This window comes from Lepidochelys kempii, chromosome 10 (assembly GCF_965140285.1).
Source record: "Lepidochelys kempii isolate rLepKem1 chromosome 10, rLepKem1.hap1, whole genome shotgun sequence".
NCBI lineage: Eukaryota > Metazoa > Chordata > Testudines > Cheloniidae > Lepidochelys > Lepidochelys kempii.
Genome location: NC_136389.1, coordinates 367,552 through 389,515, shown reverse-complemented (window position 1 = coordinate 389,515; position 21,964 = coordinate 367,552). Strand labels below are relative to the sequence as shown.

The 21,964-nt window shown below is 43.1% G+C and overlaps 1 protein-coding gene across 2 annotated transcripts in view; it reads left to right on the top strand.

Annotated features, from left to right (window-relative positions):
• The window catches only part of LOC140918024 (BTB/POZ domain-containing protein KCTD5), a 68,382-nt gene that overhangs the window by 24,038 nt on the left and 22,380 nt on the right, over positions 1-21,964 (top strand). For both annotated transcript variants that reach the window (XM_073361566.2, XM_073361567.2), the window contains exon 4: positions 561-656. In XM_073361566.2, the coding sequence (XP_073217667.1) occupies positions 561-656 (96 nt within the window). The remainder of the gene's footprint in view (positions 1-560; positions 657-21,964) is intronic.

Genomic DNA, 21,964 nt, shown 5'->3' with positions numbered 1-21,964 from the left:
CCAGCAACATCTCTGCAGCCCATTACTGGGGTGAGGGAGGAAATTCTGTACACACAAGATTAATTTCTGCAAAATTCTGCATTACACAGTGGTACAGTATTCCCCCAGGAGTAGTTACTTTCAAAGGGGTATCATTCTTTAGGATACCCACTGATTTGTGTAGTGTCAGGAGTTTTAATGCCTGAAATGTTTCAAGTCTTAAGATTATTCTGAAAGGGTAATGAATGGACAGAATCTGAACAAGCAAAAGAAAAACAAGAAAATGCGTCACTTCCAAAAAGTGTTCCTGTACGTACGTTATGTTGGGCCATGTAACTGGAATGCTGTTGGCTGGAGACTCTGGTCCCAGTTAAGAACTGAGAGGAAGAGCATTCCAAACACTTCATTAGATGCCAAAAGTACCAAACCCAGTGACTTAGCTAGAGCCTCCCACTGATCCTCTGATGTTCAGAATGTCTTTGTTGTTTAATATCTTTTTAAAGGAATCAGGAAATCCCAGCAATAGTATACACTGTTGAATACTCCATGCTGTATTGAGTGTCTGATGTTTCTTCCTTAAGGTGCCAGTCAAACACGTGTACAGGGTGCTGCAGTGTCAGGAGGAGGAGCTCACTCAAATGGTCTCCACTATGTCCGATGGCTGGAAATTTGAACAGGTAACAAGATAAACAGAGGACTTCATTGATTGTCCTGATATAAACTGCCGAGTCACATTCATGATGAGAAATTTTAAAGTTTTATGTATTAGAAACTATTTTCTGTATACAGGCATTAAACAAATTTAATGATTATTGAGAAGTGAATGGCTGAAGAGATTGGGAATGGAATTCATATTGACATCTGTGTGCCAATTTGTAACTGAAAATTAATGTTCTAGTTCTACAGTCATCTCAATCCAATTCTTGTCTATGTAGATATCTTCATCACACAGCTCTTATGAGTTTATACTGTGGTACAAAGGCTTCTGGTGAAAGGGATTAGATGTTTCTTGTGCCCTACAGATGGCCCTTCCAGAACAGGGCTGAGACACACTTGAGGGAACAATATGGGGGAACCTTTTAATGCAGCTGCCTTGGCAGTGTTAACTTCTATGGATAAAATGGCAGCTTTGGAGACCAGAGTTCTAATGCTGCACTTTTCATAAGTATTAAAACAATCTACCTAGTTAATCTGCTAAAAATTATTAGTACTGTACATTGTAGGAACAGTTCTGGACATCAAAATACCAGATAAGGTATGAGTCTGTTACTTGCTTTGAAATCTGAACTGCTTCTATGTTTGTACTAAGCCCACTGTTAGCACCTAATAAATCAAAACAGTTGTGCAAAGGAATGCAGGTGAACTCCATGAATGTTTTCTGTTCTTGTTCTGCTTAGGACAAATAAGCTTAATTTGAACAGCCTACAAATAACTTTCTGTAGTGCACTTTAGATTCAGTAACACATTTTAAAGGTTGCAGTGACCTTTCTCTGAGGAAACTTGGCAATTAAGAAATTACCTGAGGAACCGCCTCACCCTGCAGGACGATAACTGGTCACTACATCTACCAGCAGCAGAGTAATGTAACTCAACCCCAGAGAGAGACTTGTGTGCTTAAGAAACCGCTTTCTTGGTGACTGGTCTACAGTTCTGGGAATTCGCTTCTGGAAGAGATCCAGATGACTACAAAGCTTAGTGCCATTTAAGTAAATGTAAAACCTACTTTAACTCAGCCTTCCCTCAATAACAATCATATTTAAAAAACAAAATGAGCCCTAAAAATAGTAGGAAGATGAGAGGGGACATTTTGTGTTCACTCCTAGAAATTTGCAAGGTGTTCAGATCACCCAGTTTGGTGGCCATGGTGAAAGAAATCTAGGTGCACAGATGACTTCTCATTATTCAGTTCTCCAGTTCAAGTGATAAGGATCCTCTCTGCAGCCCAGATATTGATGATATCTGTTTTGGGCAGATTCCTGAGAATACCTGCTAGATTTTGCTTGATCCATGTGACAATTGAATGAGTTCCCTGGACGTTCTTCTTTGTAGGAAGTTGGTTTCTGGTTTCTTGCAGAAAGAGTTTTTCCTATTTGAAGGAGACAAGGATATTAGAGCTTCCACTTTACCTGCCCATTCTTTGGGACTAGTATGCTTGAACGCTGGGGAACTTTGCAGTTACGTAGACAAAGAATTAATATTGCTTTCCGAATTAGGCATTCTTTGGGAAATGCTGTTGGTTTTAATTTTTTTGCTTTTTTAATTCATTTTTTCTCTTCTCCACGATGCTCTGTTTTGGATGTATGGTTTAAGGTTGATTGACACAACAGGTGTGCAATCTGTCATCCAGTTTCCCACCAGCACATAGTTGGCCCCTGGCAGGATTCTCTGTTTGCATTGCAGATTTTCTGTTAGCAGATACCCTCCAGTTGCAGTGTGATTCTAACGTTCTCTGAGTCTCCCTTTGAGCTTTTTTATCTCCAAGAGGGAATGCAGTGGTGACAGTGTGATCTTTTTCTGAGAAATCCCTTTGCCCCTTCAGTGCAATCTCTCTCTCCTCTGAGATGGTACCCAGCCCAATATGGAGTATGCCCTGTGGTGTATAGTAAAAACCATGCACAGTTAGTTATCTACTTCTCCAGGGCCATACTCTTCCTGTGGGTTGACATCCCAGCTAGCCCTGCACCTGGCTTAACATGGTTTAAAGGGCTGTACTTGATCAATAGGTCAAAGATGTTTCCTCTTCACTTAACATGCTTGAAAAGGTATCTTAAAATAACATCCTAATGGTGATAATCGAAGGGGGAGAGAGAATGATCAGACTTCTGGGCCTGTTGCAGGGTCTGGTGGATCTAAAGAAGCTCATCAGCTATTGAGCGAAAGCAGTGTTAGCAAACCACATTTCTACATTAGTTCACATTCCACAAACTACCTCTAGGAATTGTTTTCCAGTAAAGTACTTGGAAATATCTGTTGGTGCATTTCTTTGTGACCTGTCCTTTGATGGAGATTCATTCTCCATGCTGAAATTTTTATCCATCAGACAAGCTGTGAATTTGTCCCAGTCTGTTGGGTTTTAAAAGATCTCTCTGAATGTTGAGTTTTTCTTGTGACTTGTACTACTGAAGGATCAGTTTCTTTAAAAGTGAAATACACATATTAATTAACTTCCAACCCTTTCTCTCGCAAGGAAATAATGTGGTTTTGTACTGCTGAATTACCATCCTGTTTCTTTAAACATACCAGTGGAGAGAATGATTTGGAGAGAATGATTTAATTACCACCTCTGGAAGAACACAGAAACCAAATATTTATCATCCAGTGCAAAATGAGAAACTTGATAAATAATTTTGCATTGTCCATACCCTTTCTGTTTAAACTGTGTCCATCATACAAATTAGCAATGAATATAGTCTGAAATCTGGTCCAACAATGCCTTCTTAAGTAGAGTGATTATACAAAGTCAGTACTTAACTGTTGCCCTCAAAATTATTCACATAATATGAACTGTAAATTACATCCTCTATCATTGCTTTGGACCAGCACCTCTCATTGGTGGTATCTTAAATGAGTATGTAATCTGAATAGTCAGCTGCTTGTCCCACAGTAGCTTGTATATCTAGCTCTTCAAATTTAATCTAAAGCCATAATCCTTGTCAGGTGCACTGGCATGCATATGCTTTCGCGTGGATTAGGTGTTGAACATAATTAGAACATTATGAAGACAATTCATCCAACGAGAACCTACAAAATTTAACTGAAAACATCCTGAACTTCAGCATTATTAAATTCTTGCTATGTATGGGCCTAGTATTTTGAGAGACTTAATGGAAGCAAGCTTGGCCCCACTGTGTAAGAGAGTTCCTTCTTGGTGCTTTGTAAAATTAACCTTTTAAAAATTGACTCATATTCTTATATATATATATATACTCTCTTTCCTTTTAACTTATTTTATATATTTCCTCGGGAATATATATTGGGTTACCAATGCTGTTCCCTTGTAATAAGAATTTCTCCCATAACTTTTCCATCCCCTAATCCAGTAAGTATTTACTGACTTATTACAATCAGACTTTGATAAGAAATTGGCATTTGCCTTCAAATCGTAACTGGCTTTGTAACCATCTGCAAGAATTTTAAATATATTAGATAGGATTCTTTTCTGGGGAATACAAAAAACTGTAGCTTTCATTTTTACACAGTAGAAATAATTACACTCTGTTTGAGTAGCAAGTGAATTCACAGGAGCCAATCTGTTGTTTGTACAGTTCAGATGATAGTTATATGCTCCAGCATTACAAAGGTTTTGTTTTGTTTTTTGCTCTGATTGATTGTTGCAGCTTGTCAGTATAGGTTCCCCGTATGGCTATGGCCGGGTCCAGCAGTCAGAGTTTCTGCTGATAGTGTCACGGGAAGTGAAAGGGGAGGAGAGACGCTTCCAGAAATGCTGCAGTGAGGTGTGTCATACCATTCCTTTCACCCTCACACCAAAATGCATGGCCACCTTGCATTTCTGCTGCTTTCAGATCATTCTGCTTTCTTCCTGGGTGTGCAGCACTTGGTAGTTCTGTGTGTGTAGTTGTGGTGACTAGCTTTTATTGTATACTCATGACACTTCATTACACATTATAAATGTTCATCTTGTAAAAAGCTGTAAATACTGCTTAACTGTCCAGACTTCTGATTCAGAGAATTTTCTTGGCAAACATTTTAGAGACAGATATCACTTAGATTTTCTTCTCTTCCTCCAAGTTAACAGCCCCTCTCCTGTAATTGCATTTTTATATATTTAGGTCAAAGAATCATGTAAACTTTGAACACCATGAACTCTATCAGAACACAGTTTCATTAAAGTGTTCGCAGGGACACTTTTATGTTGATTTGTTCTTAGTCTTCCAGCTTGAATTTATCACCCATGAAATAACCAGCTGAGTTTTGACTCGAGAACCTCATATTGGTGGTTGATATACAAACCAGAAAAAATATTGCTTGTTTTTCAAGTGAGTAGATAAGCATTCAGTGCCAGGAGCTGGAAATGTCTTTTTTTATGTTGATGATTTTATATATGTGTGTATATGTATATATAGTCTACATAGAATATCAGGGTTGGAAGGGACCTCGGGAGGTCATCTAGTCCAACCCCCTGCTCAAATTAGGACCAATCCCCAATTTTTGCCCCAGATCCCTAAATGGCCCCCTCAGGGATTGAACTCACAACCCTGGGTTTAGCAGGCCAATGGTCAAACCACTGAGCTATCTGCTCCCCCTCGCCGCCCCCCGATGTATTAGATGGAGATAATACAGAATAATAATCAATAATTTCACTCTTCTAAATTCCCTCTGCTTTTCTTTATGCAAAACACATCCCCCCAGAATGTAGCTTCATTTTACAACATTTCCTCACAAGTAAGCAGTTGAGAAGGGTTTGGTTCTTTACCCAAATACACAACCATTCATTGCTAATTATGCTACAATGTAACTGTTTTTAGGTAAAAATGACAAACTACTTCATTTGCTATGACCAGAACCTTGCATATCAGATTACATGGCTGCATAAATTGCCACACAATTTCAGGTAATTTTGAAATTGCCATATAACTGGGCTCTTAAGTCTAGGCCTTGAGTTTGCAAAGATAACCCTCAGAATTTGAAATGAATGTAAACTAATGCATTGGTGTCTGTCTGAAACAACTTTGAGAGGATCTGTGATTTATTATTTGCAATGATGGCCAAAGGTATGCTAGATGGAACTTACAAATCAGTATTTAACATGATATAATAATGGAGTAACGAGATAGTAAGAGAACAAGGGAAGGGGTAACATCCATAAGATTATGGAGAGGTGTGAATTTCCTGTTCTTCTTTACACTGACTTCTGACAGTTTAAATGTTATCATCAGAAACCTCAGACTAATGTGCTTACAATCCCACTGTTAATCAGAGGTTAAGATTCTAATCAGTTTGTTTCTTTTACTTTCCTGAGAACTTGTCTGGACATGGCTTTTGTACTCCACAACAATAGCTGTGTAGAAACCGGTTTCAGAGTAACAGCCATGTTAGTCTGTATTCGCAAAAAGAAAAGGAGTACTTGTGGCACCTTAGAGACTAACCAATTTATTTGAGCATAAGCTTTCGTGACCTACATCTGATGAAGTGAGCTGTAGCTCACGAAAGCTTATGCTCAAATAAATTGGTTAGTCTCTAAGGTGCGACAAGTACTCCTTTTCTTTTTGTGTAGAAACCAATATAATTAAAGCAGTACAACCCCCTAATGTGGACAGATCTAGTTATACCAGTATAAAGGTATTTCTATCAATACAGTTTATAGCTATACATTTACTATGTCGATTTCTAAAATTATGTAGCAGTACAAAAACTAGACTAGCTCTTAAAATCCATTTGGACTTCTGAATTAGGCATTCAGATGGGAATAGGATTTGTTTATCTTGAAAATAATATGGCTCATGAAAGTGAAGGAGTGATAACACTGTCTAGGGGTATCCCACAGACAATTTCACACATTCATATTCATAGAGTTTTAAGGCCAGAGAAGAGCAATATGATCATCTAGTCTAACCTCCTAATAACAAGACCATAAAATTTCACCCACTGATGAGGATTCCTGTATCAAGTCCAACAACTTGCTGTTGAGCCACAGCTTATCTTTGAGGCACATCCAACCTTGATTTAAAGACACTGTGATGAGAAATTTCCCACATCCCGACCAGTGGTTAATCAAAAACAAACTATTCATCTTTGTTTTTAAGGTCCTGCCTATCTCCTCTTATGTATTATTGGACATCTATCTCCACCTTTCCTCTGTCAACAGTACTGGACTTCATCAGTCATTTGTTAACATTTTCAGATGACCACCTTTGTACTTTCTCCTTGCCTCCTTCAGGAATGGGGAAAGCTTCCCATAAATATTCTCGAAGCTATCTCATTGTTGTCCTTAAATTCTCTTCTTAACTGTCCTCTACCATGATGCCTACAAGAAAATTGATAATGATTAAGCATCTGGTGTGCTATGACTGCTGCTTTCCATGCTGAACAGTTTTGTTTCATTGTTAGCTTGTTCTCCTCCCCATCTGTATCTTCTGTCTGTCTGTTGGCCTTTGTTGTATACTTTGATGTTAAGCCCCTTGAGGCATGGACTGTCTGTGATTTGTTTGTAAAGTGCCCCGGCCACTGAAGCCCTGCTCTGTGACTGGGGCTCCTGCACACTACTGCAATGTAAATAATAATCATCTGTTTAAACATTTGCAAATTATTTCCATTTTGACCTTGGCTAACTTCAGCTTCTAGCCATTGGGGATCTTGTGTTTGTCTGCTCCTATTAGATCTCTTCTCTCCAAGCAGGTGCTTAATGAAGCCTGATCAAGTCATCTCTTTTTAAAAGCTAAATAGATTGAACTCCTTTGTCATTGGAACACATTTTTTCCAGACTTTAAATAGTTCTTATAGCTTTTTTCTGAACTTCTCCAATTTTTCAGCATCCTTTTTAAGTGTAGATACCAGAACTGGGCACGGCATTCTAGTCGTAGTTTCAGCAGTGTTGTAATATTACTTTTCTGCTCTGGCTTGATATGTTCTGCCATCACATCTCAATTCTGACCTTGTACCTGGTTCCCACTGTTCCTGTTTTGAGCGCTCCACATGTTACTGTTGATGCACCTCAATCTTGACCTGTATTTTTCCACTCCAGGGTCTCTCTTAAGCAAGAGATCTGCACAAGTGCACCTTATCGGTGCTGGAAAACACAGCTGCACTGGTTCAGTGCAGTGCTACTGTAGTCCAGTGTCTGGGGCACTCCAGCAATTACAATATTAGTGGAGAAAGTGCACTGTAGAGCTAGGTGGAAAATGCGATGCATTTTCAGTGACATTTTTTGAATTAATAAAAATGAATTTTTTTCTTGGAATTTTTGAGGGGTTGTTTTTCATTCCCATGCCACTTTTCTCTCTCTTTTATTTCCATAGGGAGAAATGCAGAAAGGCAGGGTGTCAAGCTTCCTTCCCCACTCTGAACTCTAGGGCACAGATGTGGGGACCTGCATGAAAGACCCCCTAAGCTTATTCTTACCAGCTTAGGTTAAAAACTTCCCCAAGGTACAAACTTTGCCTTGTCCTTGAACTGTATGCTGCCACCACCAAGCATTTTAAACAAAGAACAGGGAAAGAGCCCACTTGGAAATGTCTCCCCCCCCCTCCAAAAAAAAAAAAACCCCAAGCTCTACACCCCCTTTCCTGGGGAAGGCTTGATAAGAATCCTCACCAATTTGTACAGGTGAACACAGACCCAAACCCTTGGATCTTAAGAACAATGAAAAATCAATCGGGTTCTTAAAAGAAGAATTTTAATTAAAGAAAAGATAAAAGAATCACCTCTGTAAAATCAGGATGATAAATACCTTGCAGGGTAATCCGATTCAAAACATAGAGAATCCCTCTAGGCAAAACCTTAAGTTACAAAAAGACACAAAAACAGGAATATACATTCCATTCAGGACAGCTTATTTTACCAGCCATTAAACAAAAGGAAATTTAACGCATTTCTAGCTAGAATACTTACTAACGTAACAGGAGTTGTAAGGCTGCATTCCTTATCTGCAAAAGCGTCACACAGGCAGACAAACCCTTTGTTTCCCCCCCTCCAGCTTTGAAAGTATCTTGTCCCCACATTGGTCATTTTGGGTCAGGTGCCAGCGAGGTTATCTTAGCTTCTTAACCCTTTACAGGTGAAAGGGTTTTGCCTCTGGCCAGGAGGGATTTTATAGCACTGTATACAGAAAGGTGGTTACCCTTCCCTTTATATTTATGACATGCCCCTAAATCACAGATAGGGTGAAACACTGGCTGTGATTTCTTCCTGGAGCTCTAGGAGAAAACAGAGTTAATAAGACACATGCACTTCTAAATATACTACTAACTGTATAAAGACTAACAATATTTTCCACATCTCAAGGATGATTTTAACCAGTTGATTTTGGGAAACTTTCACGGGAGAGTGCATCAGCCACTTCGTTAGAAGCTCCTGAGTTGTGTTGGATGTCAAAATCAAAATCTTGGAGACCTAAACTCCACCGAATAAGTTTTTTGTTATTTCCCATGGCGGTATGAAGCCACTGTAGTGCAGCATGGTTGGTTTGCAGGTGGAAATGCCGTCCCCAAACATATGGGCGTAGTGTCAAAGTTTTACTCAGACTCACAATCTATCAGACCATTCTGTTTTATTAGCAAAGCTGCTCTGCTAATACATTTAGAAGTGAGCCCCCCAAGCGGGGCTTGTGTCTCTTAATTTATACAGTTTTTGGAGAACAAGTTACAGAGAAGTTACAGACAAAAGAAGAAAAAAGATTTTAGTCACCACCCTTCGAGATCCACCTGCCACCCTTAACAATCTCCTTTAACAGCTTCCAGTTAACTTAACTAATTGCCCTTCACACCTTCCATTCTGATGCCTGTTTCTTAGACCTGCTGGCTCTATCTTAATTGCTTCTCCATTCAAAAGCTAACTGTCCCTACATGTGCTCCCTCAGATATTTTGTAACATGTTTTGGCATGCCCTTTCATATACAATGTATCCAGCATGTCCCCTTATACAACGCTATACTTATACAATGTTATACTTCCACAATCCCCCCTTTTGGTCAAGGCTACGCCCATGACCAATGACTTACTGGATTCCATACATCAATCATTCTTTTTCATTACTTTCACTGGTGACATTTAATAACATTAGATTAGCACTCTGGATTCCCCAGACCCTCAGGACACAGTAGCTGAGGATTAAGCTTCTCAAAGGACACATGTTGGAAGCAGGACCCTTTCTGGTTCCGATAACCCCTTTCGAGGGAACCGCTGTCATGGTTTTACGTCCACCAGGCAGCAGGCGCTAGGCTCACTACTGCTTCTTGTTTGTTGGGTCCTGCTGTCTGCTTACCCTCTGCTTCTGGCAACCCTTACGAGAGCGCAGATTGTAAGGTATTGCAGGCTGTTCCTCTTTGTCTTCTGGGGTTGAAGCTGGTTCTGCGTGGTCTTGCAGAGGTGCTTGGTCCCCTTGAGGTGGCGCTGGCTTACACTGTGAGGCGTGGATCCATGCAGCGATGCCGGATAATTTCACCGCTGTCTGGGTGGTGAGCAGTACCTGGTATGGACCCTTCCACCGGGGTTCCAAGGCGTGCTTCCGAAGGTGGTGCCGCAGGTAGACCCAATCACCAGGCTCAAGAGTGTGACAGGCAGCAGAGGTGGGTTCTGTCGGCCAAGCTTCTCGCACCTGCGAATGGAAGGAGCTCACAGCTTGCATTAACCCTTTGCAGTACTGAAGGAGCATGCTGTGAGTTAGGTTTAGGGCTGGGGCTGGGGCTAGGTTTAGGTCTAGCCATTGTTCGCATAGGGCGTCCCATGATGATTTCAAATGGACTCAATTTGTGTCTCTGGGATGGGGATGACCGAATTTCCATAAGGGCCAGTGATAAAGCAGCTGGCCAGTTTAACCCTATGGAACTACAGATTTTTGCCAGCTTATTTTTAAGCACACCATTTCGCCTTTCAACTGCCCCTGCACTCTGTGGATGGTAAAGGCAGTGCAACAGGTGGGTGACATGTAATACCTGGTTTAGATGTTGAACAATTTTTCCAGTAAAATGTGTTCCCCGGTCACTAGACAAAGTGGCAGGAATTCCCTTGGTAGGGATAATGTGGTTTAACAGACATTTTGCAACGGACAATGAATCAGCTTTGCAACAGGGAAAGGCTTCAGTCCAACCCGAAAACAGACATATTATAACTAAAATGAATTCATATTTCTGACACTTTGGCATTTGTACAAAATCAAGTTGCCAGTGTAGGAAAGGTGCTTGAGGCAAACCCCAGAACCCTTGTGTTACTTTTACAGATTTGCCTACATTGTGGCTTTGACAAGTAACACAAGCGGCACAGTGGCGGGTTGAAATGGGGAGCCCACCACCCCGCCTTACTCATAGCAGAGACCATCCCCTCCTTGCCAACATGCGAAACACCATGTAGCAGGGCTGCTAGAGACGGGTAGAGTGAGAGGGGGGCTACAAAGGTACCGGTGGGCGATCGCCAAAGGGAATCAGAATGCACAGAGCAACCCAAAGCACTCCAGGAGTCTTTCTCTGTTTCTGGGGCAGAATCCTGGAGCTGAGCGAGATGAGACAGGGATGGTGGCGTTACAGAGACAGAGAGGGGACCAAGAAACACTTCTGGTGAAGGTTTTATAGTGGCGGCATGTTTTGCAGTAGCTAATGTAGTGCCAATCTTTAAAAAAGGGAAGAAGGAAGATCCTGGGAACTACAGGCCAGTCAGCCTCACCTCAGTTCCTGGAAAAATCATGGAGCAGGTCCTCAAAGAATCAATCCTGAAGCACTTGCATGAGAGGAAAGTGATCAGGAACAGCCAGCATGGATTCACCAAGGGAAGGTCATGCCTGACTAATCTAATCACCTTTTATGATGAGATTACTGGTTCTGTGGATGAAGGGAAAGCAGTGGATGTATTGTTTCTTGACTTTAGCAAAGCTTTTGACACGGTCTCCCATAGTATTCTTGTCACCAAGTTAAGGAAGTATGGGCTGGATGAATGCACCATAAGGTGGGTAGAAAGCTGGCTAGATTGTCGGGCTCAACGGGTAGTGATCAATGGCTCCATGTCTAGTTGGCAGCCGGTATCAAGTGGAGTGCCCCAAGGGTCGGTCCTGGGGCCGGTTTTATTCAATATCTTCATAAATGATCTGGAGGATGGTGTGGATTGCACTCTCAGCAAATTTGCGGATGATACTAAACTGGGAGGAGTGGTAGATACGCTGGAGGGGAGGGATAGGATACAGAAGGACCTAGACCAATTGGAAGATTGGGCCAAAAGGAATCTGATGAGGTTCAATAAGGATAAGTGCAGGGTCCTGCACTTAGGACGGAAGAACCCAATGCACAGCTACAGACTAGGGACCGAATGGCTAGGCAGCAGTTCTGCGGAAAAGGACCTAGGGGTGACAGTGGACGAGAAGCTGGATATGAGTCAGCAGTGTGCCCTTGTTGCCAAGAAGGCCAATGGCATTTTGGGATGTATAAATAGGGGCATAGCGAGCAGATCGAGGGACGTGATCGTTCCCCTCTATTCGACATTGGTGAGGCCTCATCTGGAGTACTGTGTCCAGTTTTGGGCCCCACACTTCAAGAAGGATGTGGATAAATTGGAGAGAGTCCAGCGAAGGGCAACAAAAATGATTAGGGGACTGGAACACATGAGTTATGAGGAGAGGCTGAGGGAGCTGGGATTGTTTAGCCTGCAGAAGAGAAGAATGAGGGGGGATTTGATAGCTGCTTTCAACTACCTGAAAGGGGGTTCCAAAGAGGATGGCTCTAGACTGTTCTCAATGGTAGCAGATGACAGAACGAGGAGTAATGGTCTCAAGTTGCAGTGGGGGAGGTTTAGATTGGATATTAGGAAAAACTTTTTCACTAAGAGGGTGGTGAAACACTGGAATGCGTTACCTAGGGAGGTGGTAGAATCTCCTTCCTTAGAGGTTTTTAAGGTCAGGCTTGACAAAGCCCTGGCTGGGATGATTTAACTGGGAATTGGTCCTGCTTTGAGCAGGGGGTTGGACTAGATGACCTTCTGGGGTCCCTTCCAACCCTGATATTCTATGATTCTATGATCAGCAAGTGCATTACCTTTTGCCACCTCGGTGTCTGCCGCTGAGTGGCCAGTACACTTAACAATTGCCAAGGCAGACGGTAGTAAAACTGCATACAGGAGGGCGGCAATGTAGGGGCCATTCTTGATAGGGGTACCAGTAGAGGTAAGAAAACCTCGAGCCTGCCAGTGGGTGCCAAAGTCATGCACAACCCCAAAGGCATACCGAGAATCAGTAAAAATAGTGGCAGAGAGCCCCTCGGCTAGAAAGCACGCATGGGTTAGAGCAATCAGTTCAGCCACCTGGGCAGAGGTCACAGAGGGTAAGGGCGCAGCTTCTATGGTCTCAGAGAGAGAGACCACAGCGTACCCTGCAAGAAGGTGGCCTTGGTCATTTCTATAACAGGACCCATCAGTGAATAATACCAGGTCAGAGTTAGGGAGAGGTACATCTGAAAGGTCGGGGCGCGGGACAGTGATAGCAGAGACAGTTGCAAGGCAGTCATGGGGTTCACCATCACTAGGTAAAGGAAGGAGGGTAGCAGGGTTTAACCGGGAGCAGCGCTTAATAGTGATATGTGAGGCTGAAAGCAGCAAAAGTTCATACCTAGTGAGGCGAGCAGTAAATAGAACAGCCAAGTTTGCATAGCAAGTCCCGTCCCAGAAGGTTTGCAGGGGTGGAATCAGAGAGGAGGAATGCATGCTCCTCAGAGAGGGGACCGACCTGAACAGACAAAGGTTTTGAGAGGGGAAAAGAGGTAGGGATCCCTGTAATGCCAACAGCAGACACAGATTTTCCAGATCGGGGAACCTCAGGCAATTCAGTAGTGCGGATTGTAGAAAGAGAAGCTCCAGTATCAACAAGAAAAGGGAGAGAGAGATCATTTACAGTCAGGACACATTCTCCAGTAGGGGACAGAGGTAATAAGGGAGCTAAAACTTTGTGAGGTTCCCCAGCATCCCATCATTGTTGGGGTGAAAAATAGGGTTGGGGATCAGCTGGAGGAACCAGCGGGGGTTCACTTGATTTCCCATACAATTATTAGGTCGTCTTGGACACTCTTTTTTCCAGTGTCCAGGCTGTTTACAGTAGTTACAAACCCCAGTTAATCCAGCCCCCTGCCCCCTTCCGCAACCTCGTCCCTGTCCCCGGTGTGGTCTGCTTAGTCCTGAATAATGCTGTATCTGCAGAGCCATTAACTTTTGGGAGGACTGTTCCTCCTTTCCTTTTAAAGTGCGGTGGCAATGCTCTGCTACTGCCAGCAATTTGTCCGTGGTTTCAGTCTCCCATCCCACACTTATTTGTTTTAACATGCTGCCTGTGGCAGGGAGAAGACCATCAACAAATGCATGTGCCAAGGCCCCCTGCCCATTTACATCAGGCTCTTGTATTCCTGAATGTTGTAGGAAAAATATCAGTTAGCCGGGACCTACAGTCGCCTGGGCTTACTCCTTGCCCTTGCTTACAGCAACGTATTGCTGTCCAGTTTGTTTTAGGAGACCACACTTTGGGAATGGCTTGATGCAGGCACTTCCAAAGAGCCATACACCAGTCTCTGTATGCCGAATCTGGGCCAGTACTTTTTATGGTTGAGTGGCGTGCCTCAGCTGGCCAGTCTGCGGCAGCCAACCATTTTTCATAATAACTGGCAGGAGCTAACAATTTACACAGTTGGAGGAGATCTGTCTCAGAGGGTTCATAGGTTTCACAGATTAACAGAAACTCCTCAGCAAATTTGACAGAGTTTTCCTGTGGTTTGGGAAAACTTTTAACTATAGATAAAAGTTCCGTACGAGTCCAGGGCTTATAATCCCATATGGACTCACTTTCTCCCATCTGAAGGACTCGTAAGGGTGCCACAACAGTTTGATCAGAGTCTCCCATCAGGTTCTCTTTTCCAAGAAGAGATGTCAAGAGAATCTTTGCAGTCTGCTTTGGATTTCTTCTTCATAATATTTTGCAGAGCTGCGAGGCCAATGAGGGTATCTTCTTCACTTTCATTATCTGTAGTCACTGAAGATTTTTCCTTTTCTGATTTCTTATTTGCACAGGAGTATGGTGGGGGTCGGGTTTGATCCGGATCATTGCACAGGACTGGGCAAAGGGGAGCGCTCGGACTAGTGATGGGAGAGACTGCATCCAATTGAACTGTTAGTTTTTTGATAGGATTTTTAAGAGAGGTGAGTTTTGACTCAGTCTGTCTACGATTTGCCTCTTCCCACCACTTCATGAAGCAGTCTACTTCTCCTCTCTCCAATTTGGTTTTTGGGAGGACGAGTTTGCATTTTAAAGCGTCCACTCGATCCTTGTCCCAAGAACCTAACAGTGGCCACTGTAATTTGGGGTTCCCTAGAGCTAATTTGGACCATTTTTCAAGAAACCTACAAGAGTCCGGACTCCTCCTAAAATATATAAAATAAGCTGGAGTTCCCTTAGGGAACTGTTCTACCTTAGACTTCTGATTACCCATCCAGGAGGACTTCACACAGCACTCACACAAGAAGGAAATTCGGGCTCAGGAGAGCGGTACCCAGTGCAACACACAGAAAGGAGCCCACAGGCTACTGCCTCAACTGCCCTTGCTTTCACACCAGGGGTTATACCCAAGGCGTGGTGCGGCTGCAGCTGTGCAGATTCCACTTATTCAGACCATGGGGACGGGGACCCCTTGGTCAGCCAGTCTCCGGACAGAGATGGCTCCCAGATTCACTCACACACCACGGGGAAGATGGATAGACACAAAGACAAGACAGTCCTCAAACCGGTTAAAGCACAAAAATAATAATTACCTGAGACGTCTGATTCCAGAAGCTGGATCCAAGGACCCCTACCCAAACAGAGTGGGAACCAACAAGTTCAATGGCGTAGACTGCGCTGCTGCTGTGTACCTTTCTGTCTTGTGGAGGATCGCTTGGACTAAGCGTCCAGGCGCCGGCTGCCACGATCGTCCTGCAAGGCAGTCAGGGATCACACAGCCTCAGTGAAGCCGCTTGCCATCTCGGTGGAACCTCCAAATTGTCAAAGTTTGACTCAGACTCACAATTTATCAGACCACTCTGTTTTATTAGCAAAGCTGCTCTGCTAATACATTTAGAAGTGAGCCCCCCGAGCGGGGCTTGTGTCTCTTAATTTATACAGTTTTTGGAGTACAAGTTACAGAGAAGTTACAGACAAAAGAAGAAAAAAGATTTTAGTCACCACCCTTGGAGATCCCTGAGACCAGTCACTTATCTTCAATTACCTGCCACCCTTAACAATCTCCTTTAACAGCTTCCAGTTAACTTAACTAATTGCCCTTCACACCTTCCGTTCTGATGCCTGCTTCTTAGACGTGCTGGCTCTATCTTAATTGCTTCTCCATTCAAAAGCTAACTGTCCCTACATGTGCTCCATCAGATACTTTGTAACATGTTTTGGCATGCCCTCTCATATACAATGTATCCAGCATGTCCCCTTATACAACGCTATACTTATACAATGTTATACTTACACAGTAGCTTTTCCAGAGCGTAGACAATGGTGTAACATTCCTTTTCACTGATTGACCAGTGGCTTTCCCTCTCAGATAGCTTCTTGCTGAGAAACACAACAGGATGGAACTCTTGATCCGGTCCTTCCTGCATTAAAACTGCTCCCACACCACGCTCAGACGCATCTGTGGTTACTAGGAACGGTTTGTCAAAGTCTGGGGCACTTAGCACAGGGTCAGACATGAGTATCGCTTCTGACACTCTTCGGTCCACTGAACGCCATTTGGCTGTTTCTTTTTGGTTAGATCTGTCAGTGGGGCGGCGATTTGGCTGTATTGCGGTACAAATTGCCTGTAATAACCGGCCAAGCCTAAGAAGGATTGAACCTGTTTCTTTGACTTTGGGACAGGCCACTTTTGGATAGCATCCACTTTGGCCTATAGGGGGTTGCTGGTTTCTTGACCACCTGGTGTCCAAGGTAAGTCACTCTGTTTAGGCCTATTTGACACTTCTTAGCCTTAATAGTTAGTCCTGCGTCCCTTATGTGCTCAAAGACTTTTTGTAGATGTTCCAGGTGTTCTGCCCAGGAATCCGAAAATATGGCCACATCATCAAGGTAGGCGACTGCATATTCTCCTAATCCCGCTAGGAGACCACCTACAAGTTTTTGGAAGGTGGCGGGTGCATTCCACAGCCCAAAATGGAACACATTAAATTCATACAGCCCGACGAGTGATGAAGGCTGACCTTTCCTTGGCGGATTCATCTAGTGGTACCTGCCAGTACCGCTTGGTTAAGTCCAAGGTAGAGATGAACTCGGCCTGTCCCACTTTCTCCAATAGTTCATCTGTGCGTGGCATTGGATAGTTGTCTGGGCGAGTTACAGCATTTAGTTTACGGTAGTCCATGCAAAAACATAGTTCCCCATCTGGTTTGGGAACTAGAACCACTGGAGATGCCCAGGCACTGCGGGAGGGGCGGATTACACCCATCTGTAGCATATCCTGGATCTCCCGTTCTATAGTCATTTTAGCTTGAGGAGACACCCGGTAAGGTTGGGCTCTAATTGGATGAGCATTACCTGTGTCAATGGAGTGGTATGCCCGTTCAGTCAGTCCTGGGGTGGCTGAGAACATCAGCACATAGCTAGTGCACAGCTCCTGGATCTGCTGTCGCTGCGTACGCCCAAGGGTCATGGAGAGGTTTACCTCTTCCACGCCACCATCACTTTTCCCTTCGTAGTAGACACCTTCAGGCCACTCAGCATCATCTCCTCCCTGGGCTAGAATAAAAGGGCTTTAGAGAATTAATATGGTACACCTTAGGCTTTTGGTTGGAGGTGGGAAATGTTATGAGATAATTAACAGCTCCCAGATGCTCTGAAACCGTGAATGGCCCTTCCCACAACGCTTCCATTTTATGTGCCTGGAGCGCCTTTAAGACCATGACCTGGTCTCCTACTTTGAAGGAACGCTCTCTGGCATGTTTATCATAGCAGGCTTTTTGCTCTTTTTGAGCATCCTTTAGATTTTCTTTAGCAAGGGCTAAAGAGGTTCGGAGGGTGTTTTGTTGGTTGGTTACAAAGTTCAGAATGTTAGTTCCTGGAGAAAGTGTAAACCCCTCCCATTGCTGCTTCACCAGCTGTAATGGCCCCTTAACCTCGTGGCCATATACAAGTTCAAATGGTGAAATTCCTAAACTAGGATGTGGTACAACTCTGTAGGCAAAGAGCAACTGCTGCAACACTAGGTCCCAATCATTGGAGTGCTCATTTATGAATTTATGTATCATGGCCCCCAAAGTTCCATTACATTTCTCCACCAAGCCATTTGTTTGATGATGGTAAGGGGTGGCAACTAAGTGGTTCACCCCATGAGCTTCCCAAAGGCTTTCCATAGTTCCTGCTGGGAAATTAGTTCCTGCATGGTAGTATTTAATTTCATAAAGGGGATCTACACAAAAATGAGGGAGTTAGTTAAACAGAAATTAAAAAGTATAGTGCCAAAAGTGAAATCTCTGCAAGCTACATGGAAACTTTTTAAAGACACCATAATAGAGGCTCAATTTAAACGTATACCCCAAATTAAAAAACATAGTAAGAGGACCAAAAAAGTGCCACTGTGGCTGAACAGCAAAGTAAGAAGCAGCTAGAGGCAAAAAGGCATCCTTACAAAATGAAAGTTAAATCCTATTGAGGAAAACAGAAGCATAAACTCTGGCAAGTGAAGTATTCCCACAGTATTCTTGTCAGCAAGTTAAGGAAGTATGGGCTGGATGAATGCACTATAAGGTGGGTAGAAAGCTGGCTAGATTGTCGGGCTCAACGGGTAGTGATCAATGGCTCCATGTCTAGTTGGCAGCCGGTGTCAAGTGGAGTGCCCCAGGGGTCGGTCCTGGGGCCGGTTTTGTTCAATATCTTCATAAATGATCTGGAGGATGGTGTGGATTGCACTCTCAGCAAATTTGCGGATGATACTAAACTGGGAGGAGTGGTGGATACGCTGGAGGGGAGGGATAGGATACAGAAGGACCTAGACAAATTGGAGGATTGGGCCAAAAGAAATCTGATGAGGTTCAATAAGGATAAGTGCAGGGTCCTGCACTTAGGACGAAAGAACCCAATGCACAGCTACAGACTAGGGACCGAATGGCTAGGCAGCAGTTCTGCGGAAAAGGACCTAGGGGTGACAGTGGACGAGAAGCTGGATATGAGTCAGCAGTGTGCCCTTGTTGCCAAGAAGGCCAATGGCATTTTGGGATGTATAAGTAGGGGCATAGCGAGCAGATCGAGGGACGTGATCGTTCCCCTCTATTCGACATTGGTGAGGCCTCATCTGGAGTACTGTGTCCAGTTTTGGGCCCCACACTTCAAGAAGGATGTGGATAAATTGGAGAGAGTCCAGCGAAGGGCAACAAAAATGATTAGGGGACTGGAACACATGAGTTATGAGGAGAGGCTGAGGGAGCTGGGATTGTTTAGCCTGCAGAAGAGAAGAATGAGGGGGGATTTGATAGCTGCTTTCAACTACCTGAAAGGGGGTTCCAAAGAGGATGGCTCTAGACTGTTCTCAATGGTAGCAGATGACAGAACGAGGAGTAATGGTCTCAAGTTGCAGTGGGGGAGGTTTAGATTGGATATTAGGAAAAACTTTTTCACTAAGAGGGTGGTGAAACACTGGAATGCGTTACCTAGGGAGGTGGTAGAATCTCCTTCCTTAGAGGTTTTTAAGGTCAGGCTTGACAAAGCCCTGGCTGGGATGATTTAACTGGGAATTGGTCCTGCTTTGAGCAGGGGGTTGGACTAGATGACCTTCTGGGGTCCCTTCCAACCCTGATATTCTATGATTCTATGGTTCTAAGTGTAAAAATATAATTAGGAAGGCCAAAAAAGAATTTGAAGAACAGTTAGCCAAAGACTCAAAAAGTAACAGCAAAAAAATTAAGCACATCAGAAGCAGGAAGCCTGCTAAGCAACTAGTGGGGCCACTAGACAGTTGAGATGCTGAAGGAGCATTCAAGGATGATAAGGCCATTGTAGAGAAACTAAATTAATTCTTTGCATTGGCCTTCATGGCTAAGGATGTGAAGGAGATTCCCAAACCTAAGCCATTCTTTTTAGGTGACAGATCTGAGGAACTGTCCCAGATTGAGGTGGTGTTAGAGGAGATTTTGGAATAAATTGATAAATTAAATTGTAATAAGTCACCAGGATCGGATGGTATTCACCCAAGAGTTGTGAAGGAACTCATGTGAAATTACAGAACTACCAACTGTGGTATGTAAGCTATCATTTAAATCAGCTTCTGTACCCGATGACTGGAGGATAGCTAATGTGACACCAATTTTTAAAAAAGACTCTAGAGGCGATCCCGGCAATTACAGGCCATTAAGCCTACTTCAGTACCAGGCAAATTGGTTGAAACTACAGTAAAGAACAGAATTGTCAGACACACAGATGAACGTGTTTTGTTGTGGAAGTGTCAACATGGTTTTTGTAAAGGGAAATCATGCCTCACCAATCTACTAGAATTCTTTGATGGGGTCAGCCAGCATGTGGACAAGGGGGAGCCAGTGGATATAGTGTACTTAGATTTTCAGAAAGCCTTTGACAAGGTCCCTTACCAAAAGCTCTTAAGCAAAGTAATCTGTCATGGGATAAGAGGGAAGGTCCACTCATGGATCAGTAGCTGGTTAAAAGATAGGAAACAAAAGGTAGGAATAAATGGTCAGTTTTCAGAATGGAGAGAAGTAAATAGTGGTCTTTCCCAGGGGTCTGTACTGGGACCAGTGCTGTTCAACATATTCATAAATTATCTGGAAAAAGGCGTAAACAGTGAGGAGGCAAAATTTGAAGTCATTATGGATAGTTCTCTGAAAACGTCCACTCAGTGTGCAATGGCAGTCAAAAAAGCTAACTGAATGTTGGGACTCATTAGGAAAGGGATAGATAATAAGACAGAAAATATCATATTGCCTCTGTATAAATCCATGGTACGTCCACATCTTGAATACTGTGTGTGGATCTGGTTGCCCCATCTCAAAAAAGATATATTGGAATTGGAAAAGGTTCAGAAAAGGGCAACAAAAATTATAAGGGGTATGGAATGGCTTCCATATGAGGAGAGATTAATAAGACTTGGACTTTTCATCTTAGAAAAGAGATAATGAAGGGGTGATATGATAGAGGTCTATGAAATCATGACTGGTGTGGAGAAAGTAAAGAAGTGTTATTTACTCCTTCTCGTAACACAAGAATGAAATTAATAGTCAGCAGGTTTAAAACAAATAAAAGGAAGTATTTCTTCACACAAACACAGTCAACCTGTGGAATTCTTTTCCAGAGGAGGTTGTGAAGGCCAAGACCATGACAGGGTTCAAAAAGGAACTAGATAAATTCACTGAGGATAGGTCCATCAGTGGCTATTAGCCAGGATGGGCAGGGACGCAAAACCATGCTCTGAATTGTCCCTAGTCTCTGTTTGACAGAAGGTGGGAATGGGCAACAGGGGATGGATCACTTGGTGATTCCCTGTTCTGTTCATTCCCTCTAAAGCACCTGGCAATGGCCATTGTCAGAAGATAGGATACTGGGCTAGATGGACCATTGCTCTGACCCAGTATAGCCATTCTTATGTTCTTTTTTTAAATAGTCCTAATACAAACACTTGTGAGATAGCAACAGCTATGAATTTTCAGTTTTTATGCTTCTTTCCATAGAAGATTTTAGTGTCATAGTCTTGTCTTAGAATCATAGAATATCAGAGTTGGAAGGGACCCTAGGAGGTCATCTAGTCCAACCCCCTGCTCAAAGCAGGACCGATCCGCAACTAAATCTTGCACTGCCAGAAATCCATTTTATTTTAATCCCAAATGTTGTCATTTTAACAATTGTCATTGAACAACTTGCTATGGGATGCTGTGGATTCTCCATCACTTGAAATCTTTAAATCCAGATTGGATGTCTTTCTAAAGTATATGCTGTAGCTCAGACAAAAAGTTATGGGCTTAATGCAGGAACCAATTGGTAAATAGTCCATGTCCTGTGTAATGCAGGGTGTCAGACTAGATGATCATTTTAGTCTTTTCTGCCCTTAAAATCCATTAATCAGCTCTCCCCTTAACTGATTTCCCAGAATCACAATTGCGCCACAGTGCATGGGCATATTGAATCTACCCTAATGTCTACGGTTTAAATGTTGATAGGCAGAACCCTGGGGAGCTTTCTCCTATAAATTAATCTTGGTGTATACAACAATTCATGAGCTACCCTGATAGTTTGGGGAGCAACCTATGCAATGCAACTTTCTAGGGCCACTGTAGATCAATCTGACTGAAAAGAGTTGGTTAAAACATGGGTGGGC